Source organism: Sipha flava, unplaced genomic scaffold (assembly GCF_003268045.1).
Source record: "Sipha flava isolate LNK unplaced genomic scaffold, YSA_version1 472_pilon_pilon, whole genome shotgun sequence".
NCBI lineage: Eukaryota > Metazoa > Arthropoda > Insecta > Hemiptera > Aphididae > Sipha > Sipha flava.
The window spans coordinates 60,373-77,707 of NW_020273258.1; the positions used below are offsets into that span (position 1 = coordinate 60,373).

The window sequence follows — 17,335 nt, forward strand, 5'->3', positions numbered from 1 at the left end:
CGACCTAAAAATTATTATATTGATGCGATGGATAATTCGGAAGGCGAAGATATATATTCCAGATATATATTATATATTTAATATATTCGTAGACGTACGAAAGTATATGTAAGTTTATACAGAGAGAAAAACCGTACCCAGTCGTTTTATTGATTACATTAATTTGATAAATTAGAATAAATTAGATAATCAGGCGTACGACAGAAACATTAATTATTATAATAATGGGATATTGTTAACAGTAGCCGTATCAATACGCAGATAAATAATGTGGTCATAAAAAGTGTTAGTATAATATTAGCTCTACACTCTCGCAACCATGCCTCGCATGAGGTTGAACGAAGTGAATCGATCTACATTTTATTGTACATCTACATGTTAGGTTATCTACATCTACATTTTCGTTTTATTCAGTTGTCAATTTTTTTTTTCCTTAAGTGCCCACGAAATGTCGCCATGATGGAATTTTTTAATTTTTTAGTTAATAATTTGATTTCTTTAATACATTCTTAATTGCGTCTTAAACGTCGTTCGCTTGGACTTTATTTTTATGCTAACGATGTTTTGGATCCCATAGAGCAAGTTGAGATTGATAAAGCCCCATAAATTCTATTGATTCTTTGTTAGTCCAATTAGACATTTTAATGGTTGCAGATTAATTTATTATTAAAACGTAAAAATCAAGTAAATGATCAAAAAATAAACAAAGACAGAATAGTTATTAGATCGACAATACCACACTAGTCACCGAGTCAGAGCGAGAATTTAGCCTCACCTCGTGTCTCGTGGCCTTTGACTCGTGACCAAAAAACCGACACCGAACGGAGTGCGCACGAGTCGAGGTGAGACGAGATAAGACGACACGAGTGAATCGACTACACTCTCGTGCTCGCGCTGCCTCGGCTAGAGTGTAGAGTTTAGATAGTTTATTTTAAAACGTTAAATTTTTTATCTATGTGATATCCATAAGATTCTGAAAAATTGACAGCGTATTAACGCCGGACATGCTTATTCTCATTTTATAAACTTAAATTTATTTTAACTTTGATATCAATTATTCAATTTTTGATTACGAAGCATTGACACTTTTATATGTAAAAGTTTACCAAAACTTGTAAAATACTATGATTTTAAAATTCAAAAGTTTTTTTCCCTCAATCGGTTATGGGATAAAAATACGAATTTGACCATCAGTCTTCAATATTTAATCCAATTTAAAATATAATATTGAATTTAAATATTGACCAAATTAGTAAATAAAATAATAATAACGCATTATCGGTCAGTGTGGTTATTATATATTATTATAATACTTACATATGTAATCGCTTATTTGATATGTGAATGAACCATCCAGTAAATTTATGTAATATATTTTAAATACATATGGTTTGTAATAACCACTACATTTTGTTGCGTATTTGTTATTTGTGAAGTATTTAAAAAATGGGTATTGATTTCATATTGAAAACTGTAGGTTTTTATTTAATTTGACAATATTGACAGTTGATTGGATTATGCACAATACGTGTTTTTTGACATTTAGGTAGTAGTACAATTTAAAATGTTTTCTCTGAGTTCCATGGACTATGTATGTGATACATTCAACTATTATCAACACATATAAACAATTATTTATGTGTAGGTACACGATAGAATATTTTATAAGCTTTAAAAATTACGAAAGTTCAGTTTTTACCAAGCAACTAATAATTTGTCATTTTAAAACCAATATAGAATAGTAAAATATTTAAATTACGTTAATTTAAATATTTTAAAGTTATTTTTTCATCACTAAAATCTTTGATTTTTAAGTTGTAAGTCGCAACTTCCCAAGAAGACCATTCATAAATAAAGGAAGGCCATTAATTTTTATACCTAGTAAAGAAAAAAATTTACGACTATCTTAACGATTTTGAAATGTGTACATCTTAGACCATTGGGGCTATAATAATTTTACATTACATTTAGAGGGCATGTTGTAAAAAAGTATGAAAAGCACTTAAGTTTACAATTAGTAAATTTAAAATAATTACTACCTAGAAAACAAACTTGGATGGCAGTATTATATCGGTTTCAGGAAGAAAAAAATGTATGTATAATTTTGATTACTTTATGAGTACATACATTTATTCATACAACAATTGTATAATAAATTATATTTATATAAAAAAAAAAAAAAATCACTTCACATTAATTAACACGGATTTCATAAAATGTCGAAATTATATGTTTGCTTGAACCTAAATAGTGGAAAATTGTATTAAAATTAAGATTATCAAATGTTATCGACCGAATAAAATACAAATTAGTCAAAAGAATTGCTCATCACAAGGCAAGTATATTAAAATCAACGCATATTAATTAATTCAAATGTTTTAACTTAAAATAACTGGATTTACAGGTTTCAAATAGTGACATTTTTTGCAAAAAATTTGTCTTCTATATGAATTATGTTAACATAAGGTACACGTTTTTAAAACATTTCAAACATGACCTAATACTTTATTTTAAAATATTTTAATAATTAAAATGAAGAATAACATCTAAATGGTTTTTTTTTATTTAATAAATCAGTTTCCTTAAAACGTATTTGTTTATTGAATGTGAACTTATTGTCATAATTATCTATTTAAATTACAAAATGTATAGACCTTTTTCATTTATACAAGATAATTTGTTAAGTTAATGATCTAAATCGAGTCTAAACTTCAAAAGAGCCATGGTATGGATTACATTTCACAATAAGAAAATGTTTTTTTTCATCTATTACTTAAATATTTTAAGAATTTACTTGTATACGAGGTCAATGAGATACTTGAAGTATTATATAATTAAATAAATGATAATTATATAGTGTTTGAGGGCAATTTTACGTTCATTACAAATGCATGGTATATTAAAATTTACTTGACAAGGTCATTATCGGAAAAATTGTAAATTGAAAATTGGAATTTGATATCCAAATCTTAAAAAATCATCTTGTATAATTATTTAAATGAAAAAGGAAAGATAAGTTGCTCTTATTAACTGACTAGTATTTACAATTATTCAATAATTCAATAATACTCAATAATTCGTTATTTTGTAGTTATAGAATCTTTTATGAATAAAAAAAGATTTCTGATGCACTCACTAATCAATTCTCAAATCAAATCGATGGACCAGGACACTTGAAATTTTAGTATTTTAATATATCTCTAGTAGTGTGAAAGTGAGATCAGAAATTATTTTACCCCAATCCTTTCCTAATGGGGCGAAAAGAGATAAACACGATTTTACATTTTATCGTATCTCCGAAATTCGATTTTATTTCCAAAGATTGCCTGTAATAATGCTTGTGTGTATATCACAAAATAAGAATATATACATTATACGTGAAACATATTAGATTTTGTATTTGTCTATTGTGGTTTGACTGACCATATATAAAATGTAATTAATTGTTGTCTTCATTAATTGATTAACTTGTAAACGGCACCAATGGTTCAAGTGTTATTCGAGACTCAAATGTATACGTTACAATTTAGATCTGTACAAGAAAATGTTATTTTTCATTACATGAAAAATTAATCTGTCGTTGTTTTTTATTTCACGTGCATTAAAGTCACTGCGTGTTATATTATAGGCATGGTTAGTAAAATGTCATCCAATTAAGCAGTGATTTATCGAAAATATATTTGAATAAATAATTTTTGGCAGTAAAAATTACTGGTATATTATCAATAAGTCGTATGGTTCACACGCGTGCCAAAGGACAAAGCCTCTCGAGTATTGACATTTTAAAGCTGATGACGATAATGTGCATAAGTAGAGGAGCATGCACGCGCGTGGATCACGATAACGTTCCAAGGACTTGACGATTTGCTATACCGCACATTATAAGAAGAACCACTTAACTCCCGAGTGCTCGTAAAATAGATGCGCTTTGGTGCGATTCGGACCTAACAAGAATAAAGCGATCGAATACGTTATGTGCGTTAAACACATTACGGCTTGTTGCACAATACACGAATGCGCGTATACTACGTCTATAACAGTATTATAGTGGTTATTGACAACGGTGTATTATAGCTGGAGCTCCAGTTGCTGCACCATTCCGTGCAATCAGAGGTTTCCATCTCGTAACCAAGTGATTGACGGCGAACGCTAACCATTGGCGTTCGGAGTTAACATAATTTTTAAAGCTATGTGTATCGTTATTACAAGTTTCCTGTGTTTCGTATCTACATGTCACAATGATGGAGTAGGAAAATCATGTTTTACTTACCGCATCGTGCAATCGTTTAATTCGACGTTTAAATATAATGCCATCTAACAGTATTATTTGAAACGTGGCCAAAGTGCTCGAAACGATAATACCACGTTACAAAACGAATATCAGAAAGTATTTGTTCGTAAGAAAATATAATATATCCTGTCCCTTGTTTTCTCGAAATTTATGATCTATTCAAGCCTGTGGGTATGTCCGGTCACTGGTGCAATCCACCGGCGCAAGACGCACAAAAATCATTTTTTACTTCGGACTATTAAATAAATCAAATATCACCTGGGATGTAATTTAAGTAGTGAACAAGGTAAAATGCTTATTTCAATTGAGTTGTATAAAAATATTAGTAGCTACATTCTAACTCAATGCTAGAAATAAAGACTCTGTCTTATGTCTACTTCAGTCGGTCCGACCAAGAAACATTTGTAAAACTACAAATTCGGAATCGCCATATAATACTATCAATTCTCCCACGCTTCACGTATGATTAAATGATCATAAATTGATCCTTATGATTTTTCGGGTGTTCATATTAAGTATCTCATGATTGCCCTATGACTATATAAGTACTTCCATTATCGGTTATTAACACTCGGTTAATTTGACATTGCAACACAATACACTTGTAAACTTTAGGTACTTGTCGTTGAAATATTTCTATTATCTAGCTCGTCCCTCAATTTCCATGTGTGAGCTACATTTTCAGTTTTTCAGTGTTCTTTAAACCAAGATTTACATTCCAATTACCTTGATAACTTTTATAGTATTAAATCATTTAAAATCGCTTTGTAACAAAAAAATATGCACACCAACGTTATTTGTAAACGAAGCGTTTAATTACAGTTAACTTTATCTAAACAAAAACACTTTACTTATATAACATAAATTGTTAATATTTGACTATAAACTTTTTTCTTTTTACGTTTGTTCATTATAGTGCGAGTGCAAATAGCATTAATTGAAAAACATATATTCTATAAGCCATGTATAATTATGATATCAAACATTTCTTGTTTAACTGTAATAAGTTTTACCAATACCATAGCAGACACTAAAATCACATAAACATGTTTATAATTTAAGCATCGAAGAGTTAATAATATGGAAAAAATAATTTTTACAATATTTAAATTTTACAGGTTAGATGTGTTTATAGAGAATTTTAGTTTTGATTATTGTAATAAAATGTGAATATATTTCCATCGCCATGAAAATTTTATTGCTATGTTAACCGGTCTGTATAAACTGTCAACCAGGTTTAATGAAATGGTTTTTATGAATTTTTTACATTCAATATTCAATATTCTTCATATTTAAATTTTAATACTTGAAACATGATAAGAACTAAACGAGAGACGATATTATGCAAATGAAATAATACTGTAATGTGTTTAAGTTTGACATTTAACGGACTCCGGTACAACGTGTATTATAATCAATATTAGAAAAAAAATCAACAATAAATTATTCATTATTCACATAGGTCGTAGTACTTATTGCAAATAATAAAATAATAAAAAATAAAATTAAAATTAAAAATGATTAAATTATTTATACCTACTATTTAATTAATATATAAATAAATAAACAAATAGGTAGTTTATGTTAAGAAATAAATTAATACATATATATTACAAATCCCATAGTATATTTTTTCGAACCGTTATATAAATTACTCGTAAATTACTTATTACACTAGGTGATATATAATTATAAACATTTTAGTTTTGAGTAACTTCTCCTTTAATGCATTACATTGTATATTATTTTTTTATTGTTTCTTTTCTCTTTAGAGATAATCATGACCAGGGCTCGTAAGTTCATGCCCTAAAAAATGCCTAAATAAGCATGCACTTAAATTTATGCACTGAAAATTGGCAAAATATGTTTTGAAATATGCATTAAAAAGTTCAAAAATATGCATTTATATGCACTAAATATCTAAAATCATGCACTTAAAAAAATCATAAATAATTTTTGAAATAACATGAATTATCTATATTATCTATGAATAATCGATTCATTTTTTTTATAGCTATTTTTTATTTATTTATGTCATTATTAAAAAAAAATTGATTTTAAGTACTATTTAAAACTATTCTTAAGCCTTCTTGAACTGCGTATAATGTACGTCTTTGTCAGTAATTAATTTTAAATCTGAAACTTTTAAACAAATTTATTCATTAAATGTACGAGCATCAAGAAGATAAAATAAAGGAAAGATAATAAAATTTCTATTTTTAATTTTATATTTATTTTCCATTTAGATTTTTGATAGATTCTAATAGAATGTTGTATAATATGCCTGATAAAATAGAAATATGCATAAATATGCCAAATATACAAAGACATGTCAAATATGGAAAAACATGCAAAATAATATTTCATATATTTAACTGTGGTACCTTGAAATGGATTTCTATGTCATCTAGTATTAAATACAACTTTGAAAGATTGATATGCAAATGTATGAACTTATGAGCCCTGCTCATAACTCTTAATAATTAATATTTTTAGTATTTTAGGTATACTTGAGTTACAATTATGTGTGTTGACTTATTCAACCCAAAACAAACTGGAAAGTTGAAAAGTGATTATCTATAAATAAAATGAACACTATGTACTATGGATGGCAATTATTCATTGGGAATTCGAATAGTGTTGCCGTAAGTTATTCGAATATACAAATAGCAGTATTCAATACTACAATACTTAACGAAAACTATTCTTTTGCGTTTTCGCGTAATACCTTCATAAAACGTTTAATAATAATATTAAATAGTTGTGTGGTGCTTAAAGGCCTGTGGGAAATGGGTTCGTCGTCAGTGATGTTGAGAACACGATTGACTATTAGACAGAGCAATTAAAATTAAAAAAATTAAAATAATAATTATGCAAAATATATCATAACTGAATTATTAATAATAGTCAAAACAGCAAATAATAAATAAATGGTATACGAATTGAAAAAATTGAAATGCAAAAAAAAAAAATTTGAGCAAAATACATCATAATTAATTTAATAATAAGGCAGAGGACTTGTAGCATTTGCATGTTGGTTTTCCACAGTCACAACAATATCAGAGTACGAAACTATATTGAATATTCGAATATTTACGAATTATCTACGGTAGAACTATTTAAATTTAAATACACTTTACATCCTTACTGAATACCGATAGACCTGCACCAATTGATAGTTGAAAAAATAAATTCTGTTTACTTGCTCTTGGCATATATGCTTGTCGATATTTCGATTTAAATTTATCATGATAATTTATTAATCATGATAATTAATCATTAATTATCGTCAAATGATAGGATGTCAAAGCAATTTTTTAGAAAAATTATTATTTATTTAACTGTTGCTATTAATTTAAAAAATATAAAATTAATGCATATATTCTGTAAGATAATCGACCACGGTCATTAAATATCATATTATTATGGTTATACAAATATTTACTTTCGATGCATGTTTAAATTAGTAACGCTTAAACGTATTGATTTTATAATGACAGACGAAGTGGGTGCATAATATTGACTGCAAACCTTTTAGAACTGATTTTAGAACTCATAATAACTCAAAAGTTGAAATATACGCATCTTGCCATCTCGCCATCTCACCGTACATTTAATGTTCAGATATAGTTAAGATATAGTTGTGGTTAAATTGTTCAAACGTTAAAATATTTAAGTTTATCGTTCAGAATTGATTTGTGGGTAGTATAAAACCATTAACGGACTATCGTCTTAAATAAAATCCTTAAACATTTAAAAATTATACACGAATAATAGAAAAATATTTATAACTATTTTACGGAAATGATTAATTAAAATGTTCAACATAATTTTTTCAATGTTGTTGACAGCATTGAACGGTCAATACGTCAATACTTATATTATAGTTTAATAATGTGCTCGCCGGATTTGAAATTATAAATAAACATGCGATTTTACGTTGAATTAAATATTTCATAGTTGGCTGTGTGAACCGTGTACGTCATATGGTCCAGAAAATCTATATTATTACCGTAACTATTACGTTCATATTATGCATTCTTAGCATCAGGGTTATATTCGAGTTTCTTGTGTTTCTCAACATGTAACCACATCCTGTTGCTTTTGTATCTAAACAGGATTCCGCTATGTCACATAACCTTGATTAAGGGTATTTTTATCTTTGTCTGGACTGGTTTTATTGAAGTGTTTAAAAAAAAAAAAAAAATTGTAAAACCTATATATACTTTGCTCAAAGAATATTTAATTCTTACAAATTTCCGAGGATTTTTGTAGTATGAATAATAAGTGTACAGTATTAATATGAATGAAAATACGAATAATTTAAATGTATTTTTTTTTTTTTTATATTACAAGTATCATCAATAAAACAAAACAATCCACACTGTTTTAACAGTGCATGTATAAATATTTTATATTTGTATTCATAGTTGTGTAATAAATTATAATATTAAGGTAAAAGTATTAGATTCTCATAGCTATACATATTAACTAATACAAATGAGGTAGGCAAGTAATTTAATAGATGACTTTTTATATTAATTAGTCTTGATTAATCACTCGAATTACCGATTCTATTTATTACATTTGAAAGTTGAAAATAGAAAAACCTATTTCATTCAAAAATCATTTTAGACGGAACTCTAATTTTTACAACAGTATGCATATTTAAAAACTTCAGAAAACACTTTTTTGCGACGATAAATAATAATAAATGGTAATTCTTGATTTTTACTATTTTGTTTTTTTCTTCATTGATTTTATAAGTTATTTTTTAACCTTATCGCCATTATATTATACAAATTAATTTTTATAAATTGAAGTAAAAAGTTTGAACTACTATCACAAATAATTAATGAATAAGAGTGGTTCTTTTCAAATATTATCTATATTTAGCATACAATTTTTTAATATATCAATTCACCTAAAATAATATTAGAATCATTTAAAATTTTTTATCACAGTTAAATGTTTATATTAATCACCAAGGCTCAGAACTTTATGCACTAAAAAATACTAAAATATGCGCATAAATATGCGTTAAAAAACATCAAAATATGCGGTATAATATGCAATAAAAAATTGGAAAATAATTGCTTGAAAAATAATAAACTGACTACTAACTAGTGTACTCTGTACATTAAAGTCGCTTGCATGCAGATGTATGCAGTATTATAACGAACAGAATAATATTGTCTATAAGCTGATAACCTAATGGTTAAACATAATTGTTTACGAATTACCTATGGTTATACAATTTGTTTATGTCATGTTACAAAATATAAATACAGTGGTAAATTTGTATAAAAATAAATACGGGCCGGCGGTGGTCTCTATTACGAGTTCTCGGTACTTACTATAGAGATTATAATATTATTGTTAAATGCATTGAGAGCTGGAGCAGTTCAAATAATAGCCGTTGATAAATTAATTTATTTTGTCAAACGATATAAAACATAGAATTTTGGTTGTCATATATTTAATATTTTATTATTAAACTATACATTTTTTTTAAAATTTTTTGTTAAATCCATGAAATATGCATATACATCTTTTTAAACGCAAAATATGCGAATTGATACAAAAAGTAACAAAATATGCAAAATTATGCAACAACAATTTTTATATCTGAAATATAAATACATACTATGAATCGTATTTATATCGAATCAGAATTTCAATATGCACTTTCTAGACAAATATGCAAATGCCTGAAGTTCCGAGACTTATTAATCACACATTTTAATAAAAGTTTATATTAAGTTAGTTATCAGTACCCTAACCAGGATTTTTACGAAAAAAAAAGGTTTTTGAGACATTTCATAAATTAAAAATGTTATCCCAGGATTCCGCATATGATTTGTGCACAACTTATGATTCAGTCCGATTTAAAATAACAATTTATTTTAATTTTTTTATTCAATATAACAATAAACATTTTTTTTCTATTTATAGAAACCGGTATATATTTTAATCGTCTAAGCACATATTGCTTTACCGTTATTTTATTTTTAAAATAGAACGAAATATGCAACTCGCAATAATTTGCATAATATTCATATTTATTCCTCTCATACGAAATTACGTGATTTTTATGTATATGTGTTTACTCTCCACACAATGTGTACAATACGTATACAATACAATACGTATTTATGTTGGTTTTTTATATTATATATTTACAAATTATTAATCATCTTTTACTCCATTATGTTTTTATCATGCATTATAAATGTATATTGTACAGTTTACTTTGATTCTAATTTATAGCATGAAGTTATGTAATATATAATATATTAAAGAACTCTAGTTTAAAAATGGTTATGGAAGAATATTTTACAACCCTAAAATTAAGCGATTTAATTTTTATGTAATCTAAAATATTAAATAACTGAAATATTTTGAATTCAAAAACTGTTTAAAATTATATTATTAATTTTAAAAATTTAACGATAAAATTATAAATGTATTGTACATAAGTGGTGTATTCATGTAGTATTTATAAAATGGTATTGTGAAAATAATAATTATTACATGAAGCATAGCAAATCATTTTTTTAATATTTTAAATAAACTTAAATCAAAGAGCCATAAAAATATACACTGAGTATTGTAGTTTACACATTAAATTAGACGCTGCGTCTATTTAAAAAAAGCAATTATTTTAGTAATAGTCGTTAATATTTAATAGGTTTCAACAATAATAATTTATAGGATATGAATATTAAATTTAATCAATTATTAAAATATAAATACAATGCAGTCATAGAACTAGAGATACTAAAATAATGTAATATAATACATAGTACAATAATAGATCTGTTGGAATATTTCGAATTTCCACAACTCAAAAAAATCCAAGTTCCTTAGAATAGTATTATTAAAATAATAAAATATATAACATAACATGATATAAAATTCGAAATTAATTACAATACTATACTATTAAATGGTTTTTAATAATGAATAAATGTACTATTAAGAAATATTCTGCACTTTATTAAATATCTTGCATTACATATTATGAACATTTTAAAACATATAAATCTCCTCTATGATCTTTTAGATGTGAAAATCTACCTTGATATAACTTTTTTATTTAAAACCTTAAATATAATTATTAATAATGTATACACACATAACCTACAACATAACACATATAACAATTATTATTTCCCAAACACTATTATTATTTTGTATTAATTAAAATGGGATGGATACATTTATACGAAATATAAATAAGTTTCCTATTTCTACGAAAAAATAGAGTTTTTTTTCACATAGATTTTATTATGTGAATGGTGATAATATATAAATTATGTACGTGTGAAATGCGAGTAAAACGAATACGTATTACCGAATAAAAAACATTTAGTGCATGTACGGTGATCAATTAAATTTATAGCAGAAAATGTTGCACGCGATAACGGTATACTATACAAACATCGATATAAGGCTTAATTGTTTTTATATATTACATCCTGGATGATGGGTATTTTTTTAAACAATTTTATTTTATTTTAGAGTAGAGCAATTTCTAAAAAAAAATAATTCACGTTCAACAAATGCACAATCATCGTAAATTCTAATGATATTTATTTTTCACTCATTTATGCTATATTAATTATAAACCTCAATTAATAATTATTAAAACCAATATATCAGATGATATCAATTATTTGCTTTGTAAGAAGCAAACAATTAAAACATTTGTTCATCCAATCCAGAGTCTAAAAACTGTATCGATACTTAAAAATGTGATATTCGAAAAACACTCTTAGTGCACCCGTACACACAGTAATAAAAACATTGCCTGAAAATGTCATAAAGATTGTTATGGTATTTTGAACTATACGTCAATCAGTTAGTGAGTGAATGGGAATTGTGTTTTATATATAAATCGATAATGATTGCAATTTTTGATTTTTGAAGTCGAAGTCGTGAATTGTTTGAGAATTAAAAATCTTCTCATACATATTAAGGACCCGAGTAAAATATTTTCTGTACTCACAGATTTTGGATTTCAGTAAATTATATGGTCAGGTGACCCGAGCGGGATATGAAGGACAATAGGAATTGCGACGATTTTTTTATTCCTTTTTATGTATTCCGAATAGATTAAAAAGTGTCACTAAATTTGACATCGCGTTACATAAGTTTAGCTAAACACCGTAAGCAGTATGTATACTTCGTACGTAGACTTACTGTGCACGGGCAGCGATGAGAGGAAAAAGTTTTTCTTTTTAAAAGTTTCGCAAAAATATACTTGATAATACTATGCGCGTAATGTTTGCGGTTCGCGTCATCACTCCTGGAACGAAACGTACGACGCTCAACGGTATTGTACACACGAGTGTTGTACGTGCAAATATTCAGATGTATCATTTATTGTTTTGCATATAGAACGCATATGGACTTGCATATCGGATTTCTTCGTGAACGGGACATGGAATTAAATTTGGAACCCGTCCAGTACCCAGTTGTCGCGGTAACCTGCACGTTATTCGAACATCGTTTAACATCAACTCGCAATATAACTCATAACGCTTTTCATCGACATCAGCGTGATGATAATAACAATAATACTTATAGCAGTAATACGTTAGCGCGGGAACAGTCCGATTTCGCGTGCATCAAGTATACGACTAATTGAACGGGTCGTTTTTTACCGGATAATACTAATACGCACGCGGTGGAGGTAATATTATAACAAACGTGTGCAGCTTAGGAAATGGTCATCGGTTTTGATAAGTAATAGTTATAATTTACGAATAATGATGATGATAGGAATAATAACGAAAAGAAATACATTGTAAATACCAGTACTACATCAATGTCTGGAGCGCGGTTACATACATACTGAAAAAAAAAAAGAAAAGAAAAACTGCAAACCGGTCTTCTTCATCCAATAATCTACAAATCTACATATATATATACACATGGGTGCGTGTGCAAGACGCATGTGAAAAAAACACAAATAATTTATTCGCAGAAAAAAAGGGAGATACTTTTTTTTGCTTTTAAATGTCAAGTTCAAGGTATTTCGCATGAACCTGCGCCAAAACATTGGTATATATACCTCACCAAGATACTCATTCTGCATCAGTTGTGTCATCCGTTCACATCCAAACATACGACAATTTTCTGATCGGGTCGAACATCCAAAAAAATCACTATGAACACTTTGGTAAGTACTCGTAGCACTAAATTACGTACAACGTACAGCGTACGTCTTTCGAGAGATTCCAACACAGATTTTTAAACTTCTAATATTCTTTATCATCGTTCCTACAAAGACATCGTTTAAATCGCAAACACACTTAAATAAACCTTTACTAATTTTTATTTTTGTAAATAATTTTATAATGTTTAAACAAATTACTCTCAGTATACGACACTTGTATAGTATGATTTTTCTAGATGGGCAAAGCTAATTGTAATTATTTTACTCGTTCCATTCAACGTAAACATATACTCTTTTAGATTTACTATGGTCGTATCGTAAAACGACTTTATCATATTTTAGACAAACTCGTGTATAGTTTTAAAACATATACGTATTTTCTTATAGTGTAATTTATTTTAAGATAACATCTATAAGACTTTGCAAAAAATTAACTTCACTTGGAAACTTCAAACAGATAAATTCACAATAATTTGGAGTTTTTATAATAATATTTGAAAACCTTGAATAACTTAACATTATACTTTTAAATATTTTAAAGTATTATAGTTTCCGAAAAATATATTTCATATACAATTTAACAAATGTTTAAAAAACTTCATAGCAATTTCAACCAAATGTTTGTTGCAAGTTGTATGCACTATGACATAATTGATTTGTTTGCTTATTTAGATCGTGCTAACAGCCGTCATCGCTGCGGTGGCAGCAGCCCCGGAAAAAGAAGTCGCCCCAAAGGCTTTCTCTTTCAACAGTGGTTTGTTCCCGTCTAACCAGGCTTACTACCCGGGACAACCAGGATACCAAGGATACTACCCAGGATATCAAGGATACTACCCAGGATACCAAGGTTACAACAGCGGATTCCGTAGTGGTTACTACCCGGGATACCAAGCTGGTTACCAAGGATACTACCCAGGATACCAGGGATTCCAGGGCTACCCAGGCTATCAAGGATACTACCCAGGTATTATTCTTAGGGTTTACCAATCCGCATTGTATTATTGTTGATTTGGTGACAATTATTACTAACTTTTTACAATGGTTAGGAGTCAACCGTGGTTACTACCCGGGTGCTCCCGCCGTCTCCGTCTTCCCAGCTGCTCCAGCCGCCGTCACCCCGGCTCCGATCATCGCTCCCGCCCCAGCCAAAATTGCCGCTCCGGTTTACAAAGCCGTAGATAACAAATTGCCGGCCATCGTTAGACAATCGCAAGAAGTGAACTTCGACGGAAACTTCAAATACGGGTTAGTACCTAATATTTAAGTACGCATACGTCATATTCGACCAACGATCGGTGCGCGGAGACTTCAGCGCTACAGCGTGCATGGCACTTGGTATAATAACATCATATTGTTCTGTACGCATTTCAGATACGAAACCGAGAACGGAATCGTTGCCCAGGCCGCAGGATACGTCAAGAACGCCGGATCCGAAAACGCCGCCCAAGTGATTGAGGGCTCATACGCCTACATCGGTGACGATGGTGCCCCAGTCGAGGTCAAGTACTACGCTGACGAAACCGGTTACCACGCAGTCGGTAACGTCGTCCCGACTACCCCCCCAGAGATCGCCAAGTCTTTGGAACTGATTGCTTCCCAGCCCCAGAAACCCGAAGACTCCAAAAAGAAGTAGATAACATTGTTTACATTACAGGAGACTTAGGACCACCCATAGCACAACCACTACACACGTATACCATTAGCTTTTAGACACTTTGCGTGCAGTCCGATGCACGCTCCTACTAATGCAAATATTGTGACAGTTGATTTTTCCGTGTTCGCGTACATAATTGTCGAACACGGATTAATTCGCCGAGCAAACTCAGTTATGTTGGATGTAACGAAAAAAAAAATAAATAAATAAAAATGTGAAGTTTAATTTTTTGTGACGTATTTTATTATTCCAATACTATTAATTGATTGGTAGATGAAAACCAACGCCATCAACTGATTGTGTCAAACGATTTTTCTACAGTGAACGAAAAAAAATCAATTTGGTTCTAACGTATTGTTTATCATAAAGAAACGACAACGATCCTTGATGTCAAATCCAACACTCGAAATATTAAGTAAAATTAAGTAAAAATTTACTACACTTATAAAAATCGAGAACATGTGCTCGACGGAACTATAACGTGGCAAAATTATATAAGAATTGGTATTAAAATTATATGTTATGCGGTGTGATCTATATTTTATACTAGATAGTTTTACCCAAAGTCTGATCCAGTGATTTTACACATATTTATAATAGTGAACCAATACATAATAATATGTACATTTCCTTAATATTTAAAATTATTTGGTGTGGTAGTTTCGGCTGTATGCTGATAAGTTAGTGAACGAGGGTTATTTTAATTTTTTATATTTAGAGTAATTCAATTTAGTTTACCTGGTATAGCAAAGAATAATAAAAAAATATAAATAAATCAAGTTAATATAATAATAAATAGCAACAGATATCTAAAATGTGAACAACATATAATATTATACTTGTATATTATTATCTAATAAAATAAACTTATTTATTTAATAATAAGTATGTTAATTTTAATAGTTAATTAAAGATAATTTTAGTTTCTTTATATCCTGATAATCCGACTATTTTCGCATTCCGACCACAACCCTAGTCCCGAAGGTGACGGATTAGAAGGGTTCTACTGTATACTGTCATAGCTTACATTTTGAACATTTCTAAAAAATAACTGGTGGTCTATTTTGAATAATATTTTAAATTATTTAAATGTGTTTATTATTATATTAATTATTAAATATGTTATGATTGTATTATGTAATCAAGGTTCAAATACCTATTAAAATAAACACATTTTCAAGTAAAAAATGTGTCAATATTAGGACATACACAAACACACAACATACATGGATGGACGTATTTGAACTATTGAACACTTAGTATTTTCGCTTTGCTTCGATTCTGAAAATATATAGGTTATAACTATAATATTTTCTATAACGTTATTTTGTTAACGTTTTAATTATTGTAACTATTTCATCGTAATTGTATTAAGTATAATATATTTGAATATTTATAACTATGAATACTTTCAAAAGGAATCAATGCACAACATTTTTAAACATTTATAACATTTCATAATAATTCGCATTATAAGTTTTCAACTACACATATTTTTTTTTTATTAAATGTTTGTACAAAAATGTATTTCACAATTATTAAACTAAATATATTAAAATACAATTTGAGATAGAATTTGAATTCAATAATTTTTTGGGGGATTTTGATTGATTTACGGAAAACACACTTATAAATAAATTGTACATAATAAAAATTTCGTTTTCAAAGTAATACCTTAAAATGTAATATTTTTTTCCCGTCCATATTTTCTCTATACTTATAAAATTGAATTATCTTTGTTACATTTTTTCTGAATACAATGAATAAATCAAATTTAAAATTTAAATCTGTTAAAAATGATCAATTATAAATTTTAACAGTTTGAATTATTAAAAATTAAGTTATTTCATAAACTTTAAAAGTGACAACAATTCTTATTAGGGGAGATCGGGAATAGTTGTAACATGGGGTAAATTGTAACATAATCGTAGGTAAACACTTAGTACATAGTTTTTAAATTAGTTAGCATTAGATTCATAGTTAAAAACTATTTATTTTATTGTAGTTATCACTGATATATTATCATTATTTAAGTAATTTCGATTGAAAATATGCTTTTATCGCTAAAATGTAAATCAATTTTAAGTTTTAATTTTTCGTCTAATTGTATTAAATTTTAAAAATTTATCCAAATGTATATATTTATGTAAATGGTAATTACATGCAGTTTATGATCTAACAACTGGCATTTGTGTGAGTATAATAG

At 28.0% G+C, this 17,335-nt stretch overlaps 1 protein-coding gene across 1 annotated transcript; it reads left to right on the forward strand.

The window, feature by feature from the left end:
- Positions 1-13,369: 13,369 nt before the first annotated feature.
- LOC112689828 (larval cuticle protein LCP-30-like) lies at positions 13,370-15,354 on the forward strand. Its single transcript, XM_025563695.1, has 4 exons — positions 13,370-13,478; positions 14,148-14,439; positions 14,522-14,720; positions 14,847-15,354. The coding sequence occupies exons 1-4, from the start codon at positions 13,467-13,469 to the stop codon at positions 15,106-15,108; spliced, it is 765 nt and encodes a 254-aa protein (XP_025419480.1). The 5' UTR covers positions 13,370-13,466; the 3' UTR covers positions 15,109-15,354.
- Positions 15,355-17,335: the final 1,981 nt, after the last annotated feature.